The 24,240-nt window shown below is 36.8% G+C and overlaps 1 protein-coding gene across 1 annotated transcript in view; it reads left to right on the top strand.

Moving 5' to 3' along the window:
* Positions 1-24,240, top strand: part of LOC146589365 (adenylate cyclase type 2-like) — a gene marked incomplete at its 3' end in the record, with an annotated part of 166,108 nt that overhangs the window by 88,099 nt on the left and 53,769 nt on the right. Inside the window, exon 4 of the mRNA XM_085316348.1 lies at positions 20,506-20,655. Coding sequence (XP_085172474.1) covers positions 20,506-20,655 — 150 coding nt within the window. The remainder of the gene's footprint in view (positions 1-20,505; positions 20,656-24,240) is intronic.

The raw sequence follows: 24,240 nt of genomic DNA, 5'->3' as shown, positions 1-24,240 counted from the left end.
GAGGTGAACAAGAAGAAACAGAGAAACAGTTTGGAAATTATTCATGCAAAAACAATGACAAAAGCATAAATGCTAATAAGCAAGAGAGATGGAATGCTGAAAAATTAATGAATAGATAATAGGACACCTTTGATAATACTCTGTTGCCTGTATAATTTGCTCTAAGTGACCTCCACTAATTTGTTTGTAAACATATTCCAAATCTTTGTGTTGATAGACCTGGACTCTGTCAGTAACCTTTAATCTCTTGTTTGGTTAGGGTAGAACATAATTAAAAATCGCAATGGCAAGCTCTGGGCCTAAATGGTGGTAGATCCCAGGTGGTAAAATTCTGGCACTTTGTCTTCTGTTATGAGGAAACAACAATTAATTAGTGTGAGTGACGTTCATCATTGCTATAACACCCCCACCAGTGACTCCATCTCTCTTCAAACAACTGCTGGCCTAAAAAAATTGTGACAACTGTACCCAGCCAGTTCTCTCTGGAAAAAAACATGTCCCTTACTTACTGGTTGCATCCACATGAGACTGAGATTCTTTCTGGCTAATGTCAATGTCTGTTCTTTACAAACTCCACTGACTCTTCCCAAATTGGATCAGCCCCATTGCCTAGGGGAGATGCCTACTGGATGAGTCAATGAGAGACTCAGCTCTCCAGGTCACCTTGCAGACTGAGGAGGGCTACTGCACACAGGGAAAGAACATTTGAGGATTGCACAAGACTCAGTATAGGAGGTTTTATGGAAGAACCAAGATGGGGAGAGGGAGTGATCAAAGTGGTTTGGGGAGGAACAAATTTTGACCAGCTACCAGAGCAGCTTGGCTCCGGTAGCAATTYCAGCTACTGGAGAGACTTAGTGCCTGTGGCCAGTTGCTAGGCATTCATATTGTACATGTGTATATATTTTTTTCACTAACAAGCTTTCATTTGGATCAGTCAGGGAGGGGAAACAGGATCAGGCCATTGGTGCTGTTTGTGTTTGCATGAGTGTTGTGTTTTCTCTCTGTGGGCAGCCACGTAGATATATGCGGTGTGTATATGTACATATGGGCTTATCAGGAAGTTTTTCTCCTGGATGGACCTGGGGACATGTGGCTGCAGCAGCCTCGCCACTGTCAGGCTACCAGAGTCAGCAATCCTGAGCAAAGATCAGAACCTTTATTTTCTTTACAAATTAATGCTTTAGATGTCTAGCACTTTCTGTTGGTCATCTTAAAAAAAAAAAAAAAAAAAAAGTCACAATTCTTTTCTACAAAAAAAGATCAGTACTAGGTAAATAAAATCACAGAAAATCATTTGCCTCTTGAATATTGCATGCAGTTGTTTCTTTTATTAGAGTAGCTGTGGTTTTAAGTTTACTGTAATCTTTTTACACCTGCAAAAATCTATGGAGGAAGAATTACAGATATCCCATTCCCTGGTCTTCAGTGTTACATGAGGTGGCGTATGCCCTTTCATCTCATGATATGGGAGCTGTTCCTTCTCTGGGCATCCCTTCCCTCTTTAATGATATAAGGGACATGCCCTGAATCCCTGGGCTACAGTCATAGTGAGAGTGATTAAACTTTATACTGCCTTCTGGGAGTTGCAAGCATATGTATGACTGATTTACCTCTCGAAATTTGCGGATCAGTGCCAGAGTTGCAGGCAACCACTGAAATGACTAAGGCAGCTCTTCGATGGCCAACAGAAATTGTCACAGACAGTCTGTGACAGCAATGGCAGAAGGAGAGCAGTGTAATTAATGTTAGGAACAATTCAGATGATTTGATGTGAAGAATAATGGGGACTGAGGAGCGAAGATGGTCAAGCAAGAGTTGGAGGGAGGGAGAGAGAAAGAACATCCAAGGCTGTTCAGGGATTGTCCTAATTTGCCCGCACATTAACTGTTTCAGCATGATGCCCCTGTGTATCTCTGCTCTTTCACAGCTGACACGCATGCATAGTTAATTAAATTGACCTGTTTTGCACTACTGAAACAAAAATAATTCCTCCTTGCTTAAAAATTGTGACTGCATGCCTGCATTTTGTTACCTCTGAAAGTAGCCTTCAGCTTGCATTGGCTCTAACCTCACAAAGGCCAGAAATTCACCATTTTCTCTGAGCCAGGTAAATCTGGTATTTTCCTTATAAATTGCTGGAACTTTTCTGCCATTATTTTCTTTCTCTTTTCATTACCTCACACCCTAATTGGTAATCCATTTTCACCCATTTCTTCTATTTCTTACAAACCTGTTTCTTACCTCTATTTCTGACAATTTTTTTTTTTTATGCAGAGATTTTTCTTTTAACCTTCAAAAATGCTACATCTTGCTTGACAAAGTCTTGTGGCAAACACATTTGGAGGCTTAACTGCAATATAAGAACTATCTTTTTTTGTTTCAAATCTCCCATCATCTGTTTCTTTTGAGTACCCCAAATTCTAACACAAGGAAAGACTTGATCTCGGTTCACACTTTCCAGGCTATTCGAGATTTGATAGACCTCAGTCACACCTCCTCTATTATCTTTTTTTTCCAGGTAAATGAATTCTAACTTCTCTCTCCTTTTTTAGAAGCCATTCTATAATTTAGATCTTTGTTGCCTTTCTGTGATCTGAAACGTGTTTCCCCCATACACAGTGTGAAAGCAGAGTCTGAACAACAGGAAATTCATTAATGCTTTGTATCAGACTTGTTTAGTGAGGAAGTAAGTCATCTGAAATTGTGATGACTCTAGGCAAAGAGGGGGAAAAAGTGACAAACCTGATCCTGAAAGCAAGAGTAAATTAATGTTGTCAGCAGAGGAAATAAACTCTTTGAGCAGCGGAAGACCCATGCGAGTTTTGAGTTAAGATTTATCATTTTGGCTTAAAAACATGTACATGCTTCTGTAATATGTGAAGGAGTCTCAGAAGAATTGTTATGTATTTACTAGAATGAGATGTGAGAAATATTTGCTTTTCTTGTCAGAAGTTAAGATGCTGAGATCTGTTTTTACTTAAAGTCATYCTGAAGGAGAGGAGAATTACTGTGATTATAGCGTATTACACTGAAACCTCAGCAGTTAGCATTGGTTTTTACTGACCTGTTTTRTTTTTTTTTGAGAGATTGACTGTTTTTTTTCTTAATTTAAACAATGCCAAATTAAGATTTTGGAAGCTAAATCTTTTTTTAAAAAACCCTTTCTATATCCATGTTGCTTGTGATGTGTGAAATCARAATCCATATTTATAAACAGGCAAAGAAATCCTTCTTAAATTAGAAGGAATAATTTGATATTCCTGCTATTTCTAAGATAATCTTTTTCTTTTTTAAAAAAATGTGTCCACTGAAGAGAAATGTAAATGGGCATGAACTCAAAAACATCATTGTGCATCTGACTGATAATGCAATTACTGGCTTATTAACTGGATGCAAAAGGAGGAGATGATAGTTGTATAGCTGCCGATTGGAGACTTTTTACAATGATACATGTATCTCATGCCTTATGCTGACAAATTCACTTCCTCCCTGACTCTGGGCAATGAGCAGTGTTTCACAGGGGTGTTACCTTTTGAAGATCGAGGCCTGCCCTGAACAAACGTTCAAGAAATGGATCAAAGTAGCACTTCAGCATGTACATCATAAACCTCAGACATATTGCCTTGAACAGAGGCTTGCAGAGCTGTTCAAATTATGGGTAYTGGATAGTTCACAATATTATTTAGGTAGTCCAGGGTATATATTGTGGAACTGCACACTTTATTTGTGATCAGATGTTACCCATTTTATGAGGTCTTGACAAATATACATATATATATATATGTGTGTGTGTGTGTGTGTATATATATACATATATATACATATATACACATATACATATATATACACATACATATATATACACATATACACACACACACATATACACACACATGCATATGTATGTGTGTATATACATATACATTTTCCCCTTTTCCTACGCATGCAATTTTAATAGTGAATCAAAGACTCTGAACCGGATTTGGAGAGTAAGACTTCCCTATTGTACATTTGTTTCAACTGAGGTTAGCAAAGGTGTGTGTGTGTGGGAGGGGGTTGTTTGYTTGTTTGCTTTTTGCCTCGGTTTCTGTGTATCTTGCCAGCACCCTCCAGTTTTACTCAGTGAGTCCCCAGCTGGAATTCAGCACATCTTAATATCACAGTTCCTTTTTACGTGTCTGARCCCAAGTATAGGCATCTTCTATCCTCACCTTGTGTTTGTTCATGCAGAGGCTGTGCTTTGACATGAAATAAGCAACGGGCAATGAAGTTTGATCACTCGTAACTTAGCGAATCAAATTAAAAGACACTCAACAGAAGTTAATTCTCTTCAACTTTATAAAAAATTTGCTGAGCTGGATAAAAAAACAAAGATATATTCAGCTACATAAATATTTTCAAATTTTGTGTTTTCTAAAGATAGAGTGGTGATAAGAGTTCATCAGTGCCTGGTRCAACACTTTGGTATTCAAAAGAGCTGAGCTGTATCTCTGGCTTTGTCTCTTGAAGTCCTATTGATTTACCTGAAGTTTTTGAAGCATCATCTTCTTGTTTTGTGCCTCCATTTTTTCCATCTCTTTATTTGTAAAATGCCCTTTTTAAAATTTACCTTCATATAGTATGATCTCAAAAATGCTATATATTRTTTACAACATGCTATAATTTGTATAAGAATATTTTATTTTGAGGAAGGTTATTCCAAAAGAAAAGCTCAGATCTGGAAGAGGAAAAGAAAGCAATGTATTTGGCTGTATTCCTGTATACTCTCAACAGATTTTATGACTATCATTGTCTTGCATTATTTTAAAGTTTTTTTTTATATGGTACACAAAAATCATCCTTCTTTCTTAGAGTTCTAAAAATCAATACCGCTTAATGGGTTTCCTTATTGTGATTTTGTTTGTTGTCTCTTTTTTCACTGTGAGGAATTTAATTATTTTTCACCTGGAGCAGAGGGCGCTTTGTACCATCAGCGTGAGCCTGGAAATTGTTATAATTCTAACTTATCTAGGGCCAGAAAGTGCTTTAGTGTCTTCATGTGTTGATCAAGAAGAAGTAAAGGCTAATGTGAAATGTAAAGATTATAAAGCCAGCAGAGACCGTCACAGTCATCTGATCCCGTAGATTGTAGTGTCACATAACTTAACTGAATTAGTTTGTATTTTCACTCTAGTGGTGGCTCTCTCACTCTAAATCTCTTGCCCTGGTTCTCCCACTCTGCCTGTTGTGGGCCCACATATTTCATGTGAGCAAGTTATTGGCAGAAAGAAAAACCGTGAGAGGACTCAGAGTAARACTAAGTCTCATGAGCTACGCACTGTCAGAGGCGACTGAAGTGTGAACTACATCCAAATTTGCAAAGATATTTTAATGCCTAAAAGCTACTTACCAAGATCTTATTTTAAGAGTGTTTTAATTACCATGTTAATTAGATACTTAGACATTTGGAAAATAGATTTACCTCTTGCCTTGATTTTCTTGCAAGGAATTGAGAAGTTTTTGGAGGCCAGATGTTTCGAGTTGGGAGGTGGCTAGTTGGTGGCTGTGCCAAGTGGGTCTTTTGGTCTGAAGCCCATCAAAGGAGGAGTCTGGTGGGGCTTAGAATAGAGAGTTACATCCAAACTATTTATGACTAGAGGGAAAAAAAATATCTTTATAAGCAACACTTGCAGGCTATTAGCCAAGATAATTATGATATAATTATAATAATAATTATATATATATAATTATATATATGTTTTAAATATATATTATTACAATTGCTTGACAATGCTTGTAAAGGTTTCTGACATTTTTTTTCTCCTTCTGTAAGTGTTGATGGTGATTACCTTGGACAGCCTTTGAAGTGGCAGGAAAAGAAATACTTGTTTCTACTTTTTTGTCACTGACCTTCAAAAGAGCCTTCTTTATCCGCTTCAACACCACTATACCCTTGCTTTAACATCCAGATTGATTTATTTCTCTCTACACAGAGGAAACTTTGCTTTCTTCTTCTTTTTTTTTTTTCTTTTTAATCTTATAAACTGATTTTCCTGTTCAAATTAAAGCTTGGAGGTATTTGCTGTGATCTAGGTCATGCTGACCTTAATTWAAAGATCAAATCATCATGTGGCAGGTAACATCACATGCTATTTTGATAGTCCCCTACCACAGTAGTTCTTCAAAAGTTAGCAACTGAGTGTGGCATGGGCAAACTAAAAAACATGCAGTTGCTTTGTTTTCAAAACATCTTTAGTCAAATAGGATCTAAATTTCTTTGGTTATGAAAACATTTCCCATGACATGATAACTGTTCCTGTAACTACCATAAACATGCTAGATGGAACACAAATCTGGAGTACTTTATTAATCTGCTTTTTTTTTTAACAGTGATAGGGACGTGTCTGGTCTAAAATGCAGTACTTGAAAACTACACATTTGCCACCTACTTCCACTTGCTTGGGGACCCATCCTGCCATAGGACCCGGGCAGACCTGACAGTTCAGGACTGATATGAGAAAAGAGGGAAGAGGACAGTTGTGTTAAAGCAGAGGGCAGGAGCTGTCCTTATTCGATGTCACGTTCTCTAGCTTGTGTGTTATATGCCTATATCCCTCTCACACGATAGAAGCAAGTCACTTGGCAGCTCTGTAATTTGTTAGTTTTTTCTGCTTTTCCTGCCCTGGATGTAAGGTCATTAATTTTCTTTGAACAAAAAGACCTGTGCAGAAAAGGGTTTGTCTGAAGGGGTGAGGGATATAATAGTCTTACTATTGTCTTTCCAATATCAAATTATTCAAACAGACTGGCAGCAGAAAGCATTGGCAACATAAAAATGATTTGATTATGGCGAATGATGTATTACTTTGAGGAGAAGTAGAATCCTGGATTCATCTTATGACTATATCTGTAACTGTAGCACCTTTTCTTAGAAAAATGTCTATGACAGTCTTCCTGGTCCTTTTATAACTGTCTGGATCAGCATCACGGTTCAAGCTGAACACTGCTTGGTCCTGCAGTAAGCTCTTTAAGGCAGCTGAGTTTACACACGTTATTTCTCCATATTATGAGTAATGCAAAAGCTAATGTAAGAAGTGAAATAATTTCCATATTTTAAAAATTTCTTAAGTTTTTATAACTATATTTCTTCTATAATTTGCCATTTTTCCACTGTCTCCATCCTATGTACTACTTTACAGTAATTTTCATAATCCCTGTATACCTTAGTCCTTAATTATCTATTTGATACTAATCTCCAGTTATGGCAGAAGACTAATTTTTTCTTGCATCTCTAATAGAAGGCTTTACTGGACTTTCAGCTACTCTACTCTTGCTTGTTCCTTTTCGAATGTGTTTTAACCACATAGAACAATAATGCTTTGGGTTGTGGAGTAGAATGTTCGGGTATTTTCATTTGAATTCCCTGTGGGCTGTTGTTTGGATTTATCCATGGAGCATTGTCAAATTGACTGTAAGCACATTGGTTTTCATGAGCCCTGAGTTGAATATTAAATTAAACTCGAAAAATTGGCAGAGGATCACTTAAATAAACAGTTTAGTATTGCCTGTAAGATAAAATTGCAGGCAAGTATAGAAAGAACTGGTGAAAGAATAGAATGCTACATAAAAGTTCATTAAACACAGCTAGATCTTATTTTGAGATGCTTTTAGAATCAATTTAAATTTGCTTTTGATGTGTAGTCATTAAATATATTATTGAGCCGTTTGACTTTGTTTTTTTTCTTACTCGTTTAATCCTTGCTACGTTCCTTGTTTTTTTTTCTTTGATTATTATGACATTTATTTTAAAAAACATCTTATTTTCAGCTCCATTCATTTAATCGTTTATTAAACAAACCCAAATAGCAATTGTTTTCTAGCTAGAAATGTTGAATAAGTGGTGGTAAAGCCTGCAGTATTTTTAAAACATGGGGGAACTGACTCTGATTCTTTTCAATTGGCTATTGATTTTTAAAATCTGAATAGACCTATATTTGGCTCCCTCTCTTTTGGTATTTAATAGGTGAGTAACCAACATATGTACCAAAGTGTCATTTGCACTTGCAGTGAGAAGTAATTCTATACTTTTGTAGCATTAGGCATTACTGTATAGAAGATCCCTTCGAGCTTTACATACAGGAAATGCTAATGGAAAAAAAAATTACTGAGTTGCATTTGTGTTTGGTACATTCTGACATACTTGAAACCACTGCATGTATTCTGCATGATTGCTATTTGTGGTGGGTAATAGGGGTAATACAGGGGCCAGCAATAGGAGTAATACAGAGGACACATTTTGAATTTCTCTCATTGCTCAGCACTGTTTTGCTGTCCAACCACAAGGCAGCAGCAACTGTGTGACACAAAAATCTGTCTGAAAAGAATGCTTTGTGTCTGGCTTTATTTTCTGTAGAAAAAGGTTGTCATGTTGGATCTGTACATTTTCATTAGCGTGGTGCAGTATTATATTGTCCCTGTTACTGCACTTAAAACACGTCTGTATCTGAAGCTATATTTATAGTTCTTTGYTCCAAGGCGCTGCAGGGCACACTCAGACTATAGGCAGTTAAGTGAGATTACCTACATCCTAACTAGGCAGGGGGCAGCTTGTTCCAACTGAAGTGCAGCCTGATCTCTTTGTAAGACAAAGAGCAGGAAAAACAACCTTACCAAGTCAGAATAATGCTGCACCTAGCCTAGCATCCTGCCACCAGTACTGCGGATGGAGGTAGGATGCATCCCAGCACATTCTCCCTGGCATCCCAAAGCATGTCAGTGAGCAGACATAAAGGGATGGTGGGTGGTTATGAGACTGGGAGTTACTGGTACTGGAGTATGTGATGCAGTCTGAGTATGTCTTTGATTTAAGAAGCATTACTTAGAATTTTATTTGTAAATCAGTTTGATTCTAAATCAGTTTTCTTTCTCAAACTTGGAACAACATATATAATGTCTAAATATACATACGTACGTATACATATTTTTATATRTATATACATGTGCAGTTAAGAAGATGACCCTGTACTTACCAGTGCTTCATGTGATAGAATATGAACAGTTGTGTTTTACCAACATGTGCGTATTAAGTAGAAACCATATTTTGAATACACATACTGAAGCTAATATTTATGCTTATATTCTAGTACAGTAAAATGATTTATTGTAGCAGTTGATGCATACATAAAACTTGTTATTCATTTAAGCATTTATTAAAACAATAATGATTGAAGCCCAGATTTGGGGACATTAGTGAATTTTAGAAATGATCATATAGGAGCAACTCTTAAGTTTTAATACACATGGAATGCTCCTCCTACTGTATAATTAGAGTAACTGGAAATTATGTTGTTGAAAACTATTATGCTTCAATGCACTTTTATTCAGTAAATAAAAGATAAATTTTAATTAATTTATCCTTTTCTTGCCAACCCCTTGCTTTCTTCTTCAAAAAGCATGATCTTCTCTCCTAGTCTTAAAGGTGATTTTCGAATACAAGTTATAAGTGAAAATATAACTTAGATCCTAGATTTTAACAAGCTAGTTTTGCTTATCCTGTTGAAATGATGAATTCTGATCATGGAAATTCAGGCATGAATTCACCAAATGAGGACAGAGTTATAATTTTTTTAAAGTGATTTAAAAAAAATAATAATTGGTAGACTTTTTGTTTTTACTGGAAATAATATTATTTTTCTTCCTGGCATTAGAAACATCCATGTATGTGTAATTACAGTGGGGATATATTTGCCCTCAGCCACACAGGCAATGTTGGCAGCTCTGCAGTACACAGAACAATAGAAGCASCGAAAGTTTCCTTTGCTAGCCTATGAAGTATTTGTGATGAAGATCCTTTCAGAACAGGAACGGAACAAGAGCAGCAAATCTTTATTTTCTGTTGAGCATGAATTTCTTTTCTATTCATCCAGGCCTGCATTAGAAGGCATAGAAGCTCAAAGTGGTTGCCTGCTGTGCAGTCTGTCCCTGTACAGGATTCCAGGATTGATTCAGTCTCTGAGACGACTTTTTTCCATAGCTGGACAGATGTCTGTAACCATCATTACTCTTGCTGCTGCTGGCTTTCTGCTGGCTGCTGGTGTTGTGAAGAACTGCCTTGAAGCCATTCTCTGCCCACCAGATGATGCAGTGTACTGTGACCTCTTCCACCGTCTGGGCAATAAGGGCAAGGAGAAACCTTTGTGGCTCCTTTCAGCCTCTTGATATCCTACTCAGACTGTAGAGGCTGTGCAGAAACTTTGGGAAAGCTTTTCCCTCAGGAGCAGATGTATCAGGACAGCATCTGTGAGGCCACCTACGTGCAACATCAYCAAGGGAATTCCTCCAGAGGTGGAAAACTGGAGCATTCTCTTTACTTAAGAAGGGCAAAAGGCTGACAGAACCATACCCATAAACTGATAACACAYAAACCTGAACAGCAATGAATTAGATTCCCTTTCTCAGTTTGAATGATTGACTTAAATGTTTGAAAAGCAAGCTCAAACAAATCACTGTTTGGTGAGAACTGCTTCTCCCAGAGATAGCACATTATTTCGTAATCTGTGGCTGCTCAAATATCCTTCTCTGGTTGACAACAAGTTGTGTAGGAGAGACATTAGTCCAGGTCTTTCTGAGTTCGTTTAGTGTTACCGTGTATATTCATGATGTACTGTCATATCTTTTTTAAAAGCATGCAGTATTATTAAAAGGTAGGTTGCAGGGTGGAACTTRGCATCCTGCACCCACTTCACCACCAACAACGAAAATCTGTATCAACAGCTGAAACTGGTGGCTTTTCAGTAGATGTTTGCATTTTGCGTGGGTTAATTTCGGTGGCAGAGAGTAAACGCTGTACATACTGCATATGTTAAAAAAACAAAGGCAAAAGTGCTTTCTACATTCATATTACTCACATATGTATAACTGGTTGGGAGAATCTAAGATATAATTTTACTATTGGTGTGGAACATACTAGATTCAAAACAAGCATCTTTACAATTTCAAACAGAAGTATGCTTTAGCTACATTAGAGAATGACAGTTGCTTCTTCATTATTGTTTATTACACATGCATCAGAATTTGTAAAAATAGATTGTATTTTCATTTGAATACTTCTCCTTTATCCATAGTATTCCAGTAATATTCTGGCCAAATTTGGGAATGAATTCAGTGATTAATAAATATAATGACAATATAACTACAGTCATCTGAAAACTGGAATATTATTTTCTTCATTTTACTGGTAAATTACTCTTTGTGTGTAAGAAGGCTTGTCAGGTTTTGAAAAGCATTATATTTAAATAATAGACATTCACAGCTTGTTTTTTCTAAAATACTTCTAAATGTAGTATACCAACTGTAAACCAATCTATACGAAAAGCTTTAAATGAAAAATCTGCTGCTTAGGCAGAATTGTAGGTAATCATAGAGAAGGTCATCACAGAAATGGAATCATTGCCAGTTTAGTGGAGAATCCAGTATTTGTCTTCATGTTCATAATACGGGAGACATTCGATTTTTTTTTTTTAATTTCTCTGTGCTGCCATTCAGAGAGACCTGGACAGGCTGTAGACTTGGGCAGAGAGGAACCTCATGAGGTTCAACAAAGGCAGGTGTGGAGTCCTACACCTAGGGAGAAATAACCCTAGGCACTAGTACAGGCTGGGGGCTGACCTTCTGGAGAGCAGCTCTGCAGAGAAGGACCTGGGAGTGCTGGTGGATGACAAGTTGACCATGAGCCAGCAATGTGCCCTTGTGGCCAAGAAGGCCAATGGTATCCTGAGGTGCATTGGGAAGAGTGTTGCCAGCAGGTGGAGGGAGGTGATCCTACCCCTCTGCTCTGCCCTGGKGAGGCCTCATCTCGAGTACTGTGTCCAGTTCTGGGCTSCCCAGKRCAAGAGAGACATGGAGCTACTGGAGAGAGTCCAGCGTAGAGCTACAATGATGATCAGAGGGCTGGAGCACCTGCCCTACGAGGAATAGCTGCAAGAGCTGGGCCTCTTTATCCTGGGGAAGAGAAGACTGAGGGGGATCTTATCAATGTGTACAAGYACCTGAAGGGAGGGTGTGAAGGGGATGGGGACAAACTCTTKTCAGTTGTCCCKTGTGACAGGACAAGAGGCAAGGGGCAGAAACTGAAGCACAGGAAGTTCTGCTTGAATGTGAGGGGGAATTTCTTCGCTGTGAGAGTGACAGAGCACTGGMMCAGGTTGCCCAGAGAGGTTGTGGAGTCTCCTTCTTTGGAGATAYTCAACACCCACCTGTATGCAAYCCTGTCTAACATGCTCTAGGTGACCCTGCTGAGCAGGGAGATTGGACTAGGTGATCTCCAGAGGTCCCTTCCAACCCTGCTGATTCTATGATGATTTTGGATCTTATATCCTGGATTCTTAGGCAAGTCAGAGTTTGGGATAACTCTGCAGGCAGTAATGTAAGAGAAGACAGGATGTCTTTAACATTTCCCCTCAGAATACTTATGTTTTGCATAATCTGTCCTTTAATTTTGGTTAGCAAATGGTGTCTCTTTTTCTGTAGACAAATCTGCCAGGTTTCTTCCTTCGTCCATTTTTGGATTAATCTAAATCCTAGAGTTTATATTTTGTTTTTCAGAAGCACACAGGCAGATTTCTAGCATTCCAGCATCCAGTTCTSGTTCACAGTTCTGATGTTTAAGGTAGTAAATGGTAGATATCAGTATGAAAGCAGTTTGATGGCTAAGTGCAGCACATACCTGCTAGCTTTTATTTTATATGTACTTAAGGTTTCATACAGATGTTGCATATTCACATTTCAATGGAAGAAATATTCACATTTCATGATTTAATTAGACAGGATATAATACTCATCTATTAAATAGAATAGCCAACAATTAAATGTACAGTTGCAAAAGATTTTCAGAAAATTGAATCAATTTTAATTCATCAATTACAGTATGTTAAACTTTGGAACCCRTATAGGAATACTTGAGTTAATTTCTTTTAAAGTGTTTCATAGCCCTGAATTATTTTCCTTTTATTACTGATGAAGAGAAATAGAAAGAAATCAAAAACTTCTGTTCTTCTTGAATTTAAAACCATAGAATGTACTCAGAAAACAAGCATTAAGCGTATTTTTTTCTGCATTCTTTACTAATATATTAACTTGTGACATGTCTAACTGGAAATGAGATTACCCTTAAATGTAATGATAATGTTTTCAGATTGCTTCCCACTCTCTCACTCCTTTTGCAAGAGCTATAATGGTAGTTCGTATTGTGCATAAATTACACTACATACTACAGACTCAGGTGTMAATACACTATGCTACGTACTATATGTGCTACACACTCTCAGRTATCAATACACAATGAAATTAAAATCAATGGACAGGTTAGCATTATATGAATAAATTTCTATATGAAAATATACTCATTATTCTAAATTTTTCTATCCCACTGGAGACTGTTGACAATTAATATATACATGTTCTAATTTAATTAACAGGAATTCAGCAGTTAGATATTACAAAATACTATTTTATATGATACCTAAATTAAAAGATGATTTCTATAATCATCTTTTTCTTAGTTACTATTTTTCTCTGTCAGCATTCATAATGAACTAGCAAAGCCTTTTTCGAGGAAATATTCCTCAAGTCTTCAGTATGCTTGTCTGATGAGTAAGACAAATCTTTATGAAGATCATTATTTATAATTTGGCAGCCAGTGTCAGGATACAGTGGTCTCTGATTATGGTTTTCAGGGAAGAGGAAATAGAGCAAAATGGACAATAACAATAATAGGGTATAAAATAGGGAAAAATTATGATCTATGGAATTGGCTTAAACTAATTTCCAAATGTTCCCAGACAGAATTTTTAATAATGACAGTCCTATATGCATTTGTAATGTTTTTAGGATGTTGATTATCTATTTAAGCTCTTTTGAGATCTCCAATCAGCATTCAGATTAATTCTTAATTAGAAGACATCTAACAGGAAACATTTAGTCTCCTGAAACCTTAAAGCTCAAACTTCTGGTGTCAARTAAGTTCTATCAAGAGTCAACAATATCACAGTTTCTCAGGACAAAGAAAGTATTTAATTTGGTTCGGAAAGAATAAACTACATATTCTTCAGTGAAGACTGAAGCAAAGAAAGCATTCAATAATTCTGCCTTCTCTGTATCCCTTCTCACCAGGGCCCCCACCCCATCCGGTAGCGGGCCCTCATTTTCCCTGGTCCTCCTCTTGCTGCTGATGTATTTGAAGAAGAAAAAAGCAGCAATGACATGGAGACTCTTTACCCTGACCAAGGAAACCTGGAAAAAAGAACAAAATGAGCACAGTGAGACTGAGGYTGTAGGAAATTATTTGTATTTAGGGTGCTAGTAAACTGCCTAATTTCATTACATTATATTTAGCCTCAATTATTTAAGAAACAAAGTTTACGTGATTATCAGTTCATTTATCTGTTCATCCTTTCTTCTCCTGGTGACTTTTCAGGCTATTGCTCAATTTCTGCAAAACTTGCCAAAAGCAGAGATGTTTAGACATACAAATTTCTTGGAAACTGGTAAATAGTGGAGAGATCCTAATAGTATTCCTGCTGAGGAACAGAGAAGAGTAATTTGCTGTTACACATTTGCCTTCGCAGCAGATTACTGGGCCTATAAGTAAATATATTTATACTAAAGATTTTAGTTTTTTTTGTGAAGCGGATTAATTTATTTGAAAAAAATGAACGTATCTCAACAATTGAACATGGATCTACTTCTGGTATACATTGTAGACTGATGCATTATCCCATAGATGTTTTTTATTAACTGTTTAAATTTTATGCCATTTTTATAGCAATTCAGTAATCATTCCTGTATCAGATCCAGAACCTAAAAATAAATTTCACTCTTTTGGGATAACACTTTAGTTTTTAAGCTGTTCACAAATTCTGCTTCTGAAATACAAGCCAGAGTTACTTCTACTTTTATCTAAATATATAGGTCTGAATAGGTTTGAAATTCTTTACTTTTTTTGTTTTCTTACAATTAATTGTATAATCAAGTGTGTTTGAAAGGTTTTCTTTTAATAAAATAAAAAATTAAGATGATCCATCAGGGAGATGCAATCACAGAAAGAACCTGTCTGTCTACAGGCAGAAAGAGGAGTGCAATGGCTGGCTTATTCCTTCTGAAATGAATGAAGAGAGCAGGAGTTATATTCTGACAACAGTGTACAAATATTTTATATTAAAAATATGACATATCATTGATTAGATCACCAGTATTGAGTAAGTGTATTACACAGGAATGATTGAAACAGACAATAATTCTGATTCTTATTTTTAGTGTATTTCTCTTGGGTTTTGATTCAAGAATTTACAGTTTATGATCTGCTTTCATCCACACTGGCATATAGAAAGGCTCTGTGTACACGCAGAGCTGAATAAAATGAATCCAGACATTCCACAGAACATCCTGGAGCTATTAGAAATCTCAGTCTATAATAATAATGAAAAGAAAATCACATCAAATGGCATAAATATTACAGAAAAGGAGTATCTCGCTCATACACCCAATGCTCTGATTGCAAAGGCTGCAAAGAGAATTACACGTACAAATTAGAACACATTGTGGCATAGTCACAAATTTACAACTTTCTATCTTTTAAAAACCAAATAATGTCAAATCAACATCCAGAAAGGGACTTTTTTCACATACAAGTTTATTGTAGGACTGAAAATATAGAGCAGTTTGATGGCTGGAATAATAACTCAAACTGTTAATTTTGATTTATTTGATGTGAATCTTGTTTTTTTCTTTTCTTTTTTTTTTTAATTGAGATGTTTCTTGCAGAATTGCAATTTTTTTTTCTTCTTGAACTTTTTGAAAAATGTTTGAGACTATACTTGATATAGAACAAGGGTCTGTGGATACCGGAGCTTCCTGGTTCTGTTTATTTGTTGTGTGTTCTTATTGTGGTCTTCACTGAATATATGAAGACTTAAATAGCTTTTACTTTTCAAAATGTTATGTCACAGTAATTAGAGAAAATATTTCTTATTTTTATTTCCTAGGGAAATAACTCTGCCATTACTCTGTCCATATTCTGTCTGTCCTTCCACCTGTCATGCTGTGCTCCCAAGTGACTTTTTGATTAATCCTGGACTGATACCATCAACTTTGAAACAGAGACAGAATTGAGAAGGATTATGACTTCCCTTCATTTATTTATAAAAGACAAGTACTTTCACCACAGAGACCCCAAAATTAGTGCCTTCACTAAGGCAAATGTAGGCAAAAGCCAGTTTTCAGCATGATCTGACAGCAGCTGCTGGGCCTATGAGCACTTGATTACTAATTCTAGGCCAATTATAACATAATTTTACTTTGTCTATTTGAAGAGTTTGGATTATTGTGTAAATAAGGAAATAAAGAGATGAAAGGATATAAATCCATAGGAATCTAGACTTCATTAATTTTGCTACTCACTGAACTACCCAGTTTTTGAAAGGGCAGTTCCCTTACGGACAAACCATCTCCCATTTGGCATTCTGTAGGCCATGATCCTTCCTCTTAGTCATCGCACAGCTATAGATATTGCTAATGTTGAAGTGCACTAGAACATTAGAACTCCAACTTTGGACCTCTGTCCTCTGGAAGCATGAAAAACACAAGCCAACAACAGCCATGTTGCCAGAGCATCATGGGCAACAGCATTCCATGGAAAACTTGGAGAACCTTCTGAATACATATACTAAAATAATGGAATTTGTCATAGTGCATACTGTCCAGGAGAGCAAATAATATGAACTGTTACTAAGCATTTCCTTTTTAAATGCTGCTTTTCAGCTTTTAAGTGTGCCCAGTATTCTTCTTTCTGGCTGAATTTTGCCTGAGTCTAAAACTTTGYATATCCAAAAAAAATACAGACCTTAACTTGTTCCCTAACTTGACTAGTCACACCACAGAGCATCAAAATATAGATCAAATATGGAGAGATACTGTTCATCTTCACAGAACCAAAGAAGTTGGACCTTGGCAATGATACAAGAATTCTTTTTCCACCCGTTAGTTTCCATGCAGATGTCATAAATTATAGTTCGTCTTCTCCACTCCATTTCTTCAGGTTTGTTTTATTCAGAGAAAAACTGGAATTTAGCTATTTAAAAGGTTATTAAAGWAATTTTTTCTAAAAATTCTGTTCATGTAAGAATTTCAGGAAGGATCTGAACAGTATCTAAAATGGCAGAATAAATATGACAAAATAACACAGCAATTGGTGCTTTTCCAGTTGGAGAAACTCTGTAGAGAACTTTGATTTTTATAATCAGTAGTCAAACAACAGTTATGCAGATGTTTAACAAATAATTTATCCTTTAGCATCAGCAGCCTGTATTATAATTCTTTATTCCTATGTATAATATAGTACTTCCTTCTCTGCATGCACCTTTGTATGCAGCTTTCATCAGCTGAACTAGCAAAATGCAGCACCACTGTGTAATCTATATAATACAATAATTATTTTGAGCAACTCAATTGACTTCACTGTCTTGAGAAATTAGTCATAGCTACTTTGTCTCYGTTTGCTTTTAGATACAGTCTATTTTGTCAGTTAATCAGTCAATGCCCCATTGCCTGGAGATGCATACAGATTTCTGTAGATCAAAAGAGAAGGAACAGAGATCAGGCATGACCAAGATCCTTAAGCAACTAGAGGTGCTGTATGGTGCTTCGCGTACCTAGGATTACTTCGCAGGGGTATCATGGAATAGGAAGAATCTTTTTGCACAATTACATATTAGTTAGAGCACTTGTTCTGGAAGTGTGAAACAGGTTTAAGTTTTCCTCAGTCCAGAAAATTTGAACCTATTCCTCCTAGGAGAATGCCTATGAGAATGCTCTTCTTCAGTCCATTTGTTGACGCCACGGAGCACTGTTCAGAAAAAAAACGCAAGACTTAGGAGAAGGGAATACTTAAGCAAGAGGTATATATTTTTTAATTTAATCATATTTATTATATTTTCCATTGGACACTCTATAACCTTCATATGTCTCACTMAATAACTCTTCAGGGACAGATACAGAAATAGTCGCTGTAGCAGCACCAGAGAGCAAGCAGAAATCTGTCGGTCTGAGGATGAGTTAGAAACCAGTTCAACCATTTCTTGGAAAATTGCTCTAATATCTGTCACAYATTTCTGAATGAACTCCATGCTGGCCAAAAAGATTTGGTCTCTAGATAATCCCTCATATGATTATGTTACAGCTACAGTAAATCTAGGAATGGCTGATCTGACCTGCCTTTGGGTACCCTAATTCAGGTACTGGAAGCCAACACAGAGATTCGTGTGGACTGAATTACACCATTAAGAATCTGCCAAGCCTGGTTAATTAGCTGCCTTGCCTATCAGTCACTTGTTTCCACCTACTTTCTCCCTTGAGCTGGTTCAGTCATAAAACTGTAATCTGTTTTTGTATGGCTGTGAAGGTGATACTCATAATTTACTCTTCCATCTAGCTATCACATTATTTTCTTTAGTTGAATTGGTTGTATTCCTGGTGTTTTCTGTGCCCAGAAATCTCTATTTTCAGGTATTTGTTCAATTTCATGATTGCATTTCATAAAATAGTAGCTGTTTTGGGCAAATGGAACGCACTACCCCTGCACTGTAGTCTCTCCCAGGAATCCTTGCTCACTCATCTGTGCCTACTGAGAGTACCATGCCATTACTGACATCCAAGCAGAATCAAGCAGCTGTGATTTACAAATAAAGAAATATAGAAAGATTTTGAGTTAAACTGTTTTTCATTCTGCCATCATCTCTTATGTGCCCAATACAAAGATAAGGTATAATTTTTCAAATTATTGGCTAAATTATTCTCTGTACTTTAAATTATATCTCTCTGCTTAGTAATAGAAGTTCTTTGGAGAAGATGAGAAATGTACAATTTTATCCTTTTTTATGTTTTAATTGTATATTTTATGTATATATATATTTTAGAAATATAGACTAGAATATATTTAGAAATATATATATTTTAGAAAACTTTAAAAACTCAGTGTTTTTTTCAGAGATGTGATAATACCATAATCTTAAATTTTTAGGGTAAGAAATGTTTTATCAAACTGAAAAATATTGATCAAAGTTGAATAGTTCCTGCTTTTAGCTCTGGGGAACCATGAGATTTGACTTCAAACAGTTGCAGACGGAGAAACAGRTATCATCTGTAATGATGTTATTGTTTCTGAGGGAAATAAAAACATTTCTTTAAATCTTTAATTTTAAAATGTGCATTTATAAAAGAAGCATTGAAACTTCTTATAACTTTTGTAAGTAAATAARGACTTCCGTTAATAAGAAGACCCATCTCTTTTCTTTCAACCACTGTCTTTTTTTGACATCACTGGCTCTTTCACTACTAGCAGTACACAAAAGAATATCTGATAAGCAGGAATATCAAAAAGACCATGAATGATCACTGTGGAAGTCTACCATAAATCTCATTATTGGATTAACTGTGGAGGATTGATGATATTGTAGCTTCCCTTCTTCCTCCCTGCCTTCCAGATTACGAGCACCACGTGGTGTAGTCCTTGTCATCCAGGCTGTATGGTGCACTAATGGCCTTATGGGCATGGACCCCAGCTGACCACCATGCAGCTGGATCTCGGCCTCAATTCTCTTGCAGTATGATCTTTTTTACTGAATTAAGAATTGGTTTCATTTCTCTGATGTGCTGTTCTTGCTCTAATTCACTGAGGGTTGTTAACCAGGTGTCTTTCTTTTTAGCAATAAAATGGAGATAGTTGAAAGTGCTAGCATCCCCAAGCAGTATKCTGTCTTTCTTGCAGTTAGAAGTACAGGAAAGAACTGCCTCCCTCCTCTCTTTACTGCCTCTACAGTGTTCCATACAATCAATAAATAAAAGAATTCTTTAAACGAACTTAATTCTTATGTTCCTATGTTGTTGTGCTCACTGAGCATCTGATGTTGAACCTCAATTTTATTGATTTAGCTTTGTGTTTTAGGCAAATCTTTGTAGTAGGTAACAGTGTATTGCAGCAGAGAGATAAATCTCACTTCCTTAAGTGATTGCTTACTATCACCAATGTTAATATTTATAGCTGGCTGTAGGATAGTAGTGGGTCAGGCTGAGATAAAATGCTGGTCAGGCTGTTCACATGGCACTGCAGAAGAAGGTGTTTTGCCAAAAGAGCTTGACTTGGCTTCTGATGGTGCTATTAGGAGCCAAAACTATCATTTAGCACCAGTAAATCATGTTCCTACCTAATTAATACTCAGCAGTGGATATAGAGCATGAACTGAATTTCTTTTTCAGAAAAGGTATACCTCATKAAATAGGTAAACGTTGGTTCATCAACATTCTTATTTCATCCAAAATTATAGTGGTATCTCTGGGGTTTTGTCTCTTATTATGAAAGCTTTGTGAAAGGTGAATCTTTACTGGAGATAAACTTCAAACAAAAGCTATATTCTGCTAACTTGTTTAAATAAATTCCCTGATACTTGCTCTTTTTCTTTTCTAAACCCCTAGGTACTGGCAAATGTAATCATTTTTATCTGCGGAAACTTGGCAGGAGCATACCACAAACATCTCATGGAGCTTGCGCTGCAGCAGACCTATCAGGACACATGCAACTGCATCAAATCCCGTATCAAGTTAGAATTTGAGAAGCGACAGCAGGTGAAGTCACTATCATGTTTGGATTTGTTTTGCTGTTTTTCCGTTATTCCCCCATCCCTCACTGTATAATCTAGTCTGCCAATGGAAGAACACTTACTGAGTTACTGAAGGTTACTTAAAAAGTGTGCAAAGTCTCTTGAAGAGGATTTTGCACAATTACCGTCAGAATTTAAGAAGATATTACAATTATTCATGTTGCCATATGCATGTTTTCTTCTATTCTTTTTATGAAAATGTTTTATGATAATGGAAACTAAAGCTGCTCTATCAACTCTGTTTTCACACACACTCTTTTTTTGTCCTTATTGGGTAAGTTGTGAGATGTATATTTATGCTTTGGGAATCATCAGTTCTTTATGCTCAAGAACAGTACTGTGAACTCATTGCCATAGGCATTACTGCACTGTTTTTCAAGTATTTCAAACTACAGTACTGATGAAACATGTGATGTAGTTCTAAGGGTCAGGTGCATTAATAAGAGCTAGGGGAATTGCATAATGAGACTATCTGTCATTTACTGTAGCAGCTGAATAAAACGCTTCTCTGATTGCTTTATATAGTTCTTTTTCTGTTTGCAAGTTCTGTACGGTGCCTATCATCCTGACAGATAGGTATTTCATTAAAAAGGATTTGAAATACAAATTAGTACATCAAGTAGTAAGGAAGATAGGTGCATTTTTCTCTGAAGGTCACCAAACTCAAACTTCTCCGAGTTGTTAAGAGTCAGAAAACAGAGCCTTTATGGACACATTGCTGTTGCTGTATATGATGCATTCAAATGTATGTCTGATATGTCCCTGCTGACCTTAACTGTTGTGCCTGGGGGTAGTCTCACAAATACCTGCAGCCACTTTAAATCAAGGTTTTCGAGATCCACCACCAATACTTTAGAAGGGAGAAAGAGTAAATGAAGAGACTGTACCTTTAGTAGGTGTTATGTGGTCCTAGGGCTAGCCTCATTCTGCTGGGCATTTGGGTTGCAGAGTGGCTGAAGCTGCTGTGAGACATTTGAATAGTCTTAAGGAAAACATTTTACAGCTAACAGAAGCCTTGATGATTAGATGCAATGTCTGCACAAGGCATTATTTTCACAGAGGTTGTGGAAGTGTCATTATTTATAAGTTTTCACTTCTCRCTCCATGAGCTGCATGCAGTGCATCAATAGGTTTTGTAACTGATCACATATAAGGAACACATTTTCCTGTGTATATTGCCTCATACTCTTCTCTTGAAAATGTAGGCTAGAATATCTCCAAATTAGTTGCAGTAAGACAAATTACAGGCAGAAGGCAACTGCTGCCAGCCATGTGGGAGTAGTGCCACTCCAGGATGGGGAGTCTCCAGTGACATGGGGCTGATATGATGGTTCCACGGCCCCTGGTGACTCAGGAGAAGACAGTTAAGACTGGTTGCTGTGCCCAGGCCTTGGCTGCCAGAATGATTTGAGCGGGCCGTAACCAAAGAGCATAATACATAGTAGGCATCAAGGTATCTGTTATTCAAGAACATCTGAGCTCTTAGCTTCTTGAGCACTGCTGTGAGGGTCCAAGTGTTGTTTTTATTCTTGGTTGCTTTTTCTTATAAGTGTTGGAAATGCATTAGTATGTCTGCTGGAATTAGGAAAGTGTATTACTGGACACACTGTCAATAGGTAAAATCAGTGGGGTAAAGAAAATACAGAAGTCAGTAGTTAGGATAGACATAGTGCTAGCTGTTTTTTTCTGCAGATATATATTATCTGCTAAATGCCATTAACTTCTGTGGAAAGTCATCAGTAAGCAATGATGCTTCTGAAGGTCTTACAAAAATGGTCAAGAACCTAGCAATGGAGAGATGCAAAAATATTTACAATCTTATGGCTGATGCTTGCTCTCTGTTGTTTGGAAGGGTTAGATTCATAATATACTGGAGCCCAGCAAGATGGCTAGCGCAACAACCATCTTCCATCAATAAATTATGTGATCGTTACAGAATGATAATGGGAATTACACTCAATTTGTTATATAGCCAGGTGTGCATAGTCATATTTGTGTTTTGATTTAAATATTTTTTTCAGATCTATCTGCACACCTCTAAGTAGTGTAATGCAGGTATTGATTGGTGCATTTTTGGTGTTAACAGCTGGTAGACCAATGACGGATTAAACTCAGCTAGGTGAAGGAGGCAGAATTCTATGAATTTTTAAACTTTTAAACTTTTTTTTGCTTTCTCTGAACCACTAGGTCCTCTGATCTTCTTAAACAGATGTCTTTAGCCTTTACCCTCTCAACTCCTTAATATACCCTCTATTCTGTTTGATAGTTTTTCCAGCCAAAAAGAGAAGAAGGTGCAGGTCCTTACTAAGACACTTACAAATGCTGGATATTTAAATTTAAGCATATGAATGGGGGTTAATTTCAGAAGGAGTRTTTTTTCTACTTGAGTTAATGTACTTTTGCATTAGAAAGTTTTCAGACACAGAGAAGTAAATATACTTTAGTCTGTCTTTTAATACTGCTTTTCTGCCAAGAAATATAGGAGATGAATCACATTCTTAGCATTAGATAGCAAACGTCAGTCATTGTTGCATAGGATTGGGATATATTGAAATGGTAAAAGCAGGTGCATATTTAAAAATGTTAAGCTGCTTTTGATCAAAGCTTTTATTAGCTTATTAAAGGCTAGCATGACCATTGATTTTCCATCTCTTTCACAAGCAAAATTTGATTTGCTTTGGTGAGAAGTAATACAAGTTACTTTTGCACAAGTGCAGAGCATGGGGATGTACTTCTGAATACTTAGGACTTCAGATCAAATTTAACCTCAAGGACATCTCTTATAATTGTTTTTGAAAGATGTATACTTTGTATTAGGTATTTTATTCATTAATTTCCTCTTACTTTCTTTGAGAATAGGACCATACAGATGTAGTCACCTGTTTCTTTTTTTTTATTTGTTTTTTATCTTTGAGCAACCTTTCAGAGAACACCACTTCAGCTGTATCAATAGATAAATATATTGAATTGTCACTGAACAGCTGTGCCAAAGGACTTAAGAGAAACACTGAATTCAATGTTTATGAATGAGACTGCTGTGCATTAATATCTAGTGAAATGATGGAAGGTGAATGTATGTTCCCAGACACTGGTTTGAAGTATTGTACCCACATGGCCGCATATTTCCGCAGGGGCGCATCAGGAGCTAGCTGCTCCTTAAGGGACAGGGAGCTGAGGTAGTAATGTGGCTGGCCAGGAGCAAACCTGGCCAACCTGGACTTAGTCCTACAGTACCCAAGCAAGGCAAGCTCCTCAAACCTGGTGGTGGTGGCCAGGATCAGCTGAAAGTCCAGATCCTCAGGCAAGTTCATGGTGACAAAGTAGGTCTGAGGACCARCCAGGACATCACCCATGGGTTGAGGTCCAATATATGTATAAGAGAATTGGGAAACTATTCTGACCTCCTGAGATCAGCAATTTTATTTCAAGACACATATTTAAAATAGCCTCATAACATTATTTGTCCCACTGAGGCAGCCGGGCTGATAGTTTGCAGGGCTAATGACTCACCAAGTTAGTGATCTTAACATTGACAAGTGTTTAGCGTAAT

The sequence above is a fragment of the Rhea americana genome, unplaced genomic scaffold (genome assembly GCF_003343005.1).
Source record: "Rhea americana isolate MKP2758 unplaced genomic scaffold, rheAme1 scaffold_463, whole genome shotgun sequence".
Lineage (NCBI taxonomy): Eukaryota > Metazoa > Chordata > Aves > Rheiformes > Rheidae > Rhea > Rhea americana.
This window is presented reverse-complemented; position numbering and strand designations above follow the sequence as displayed.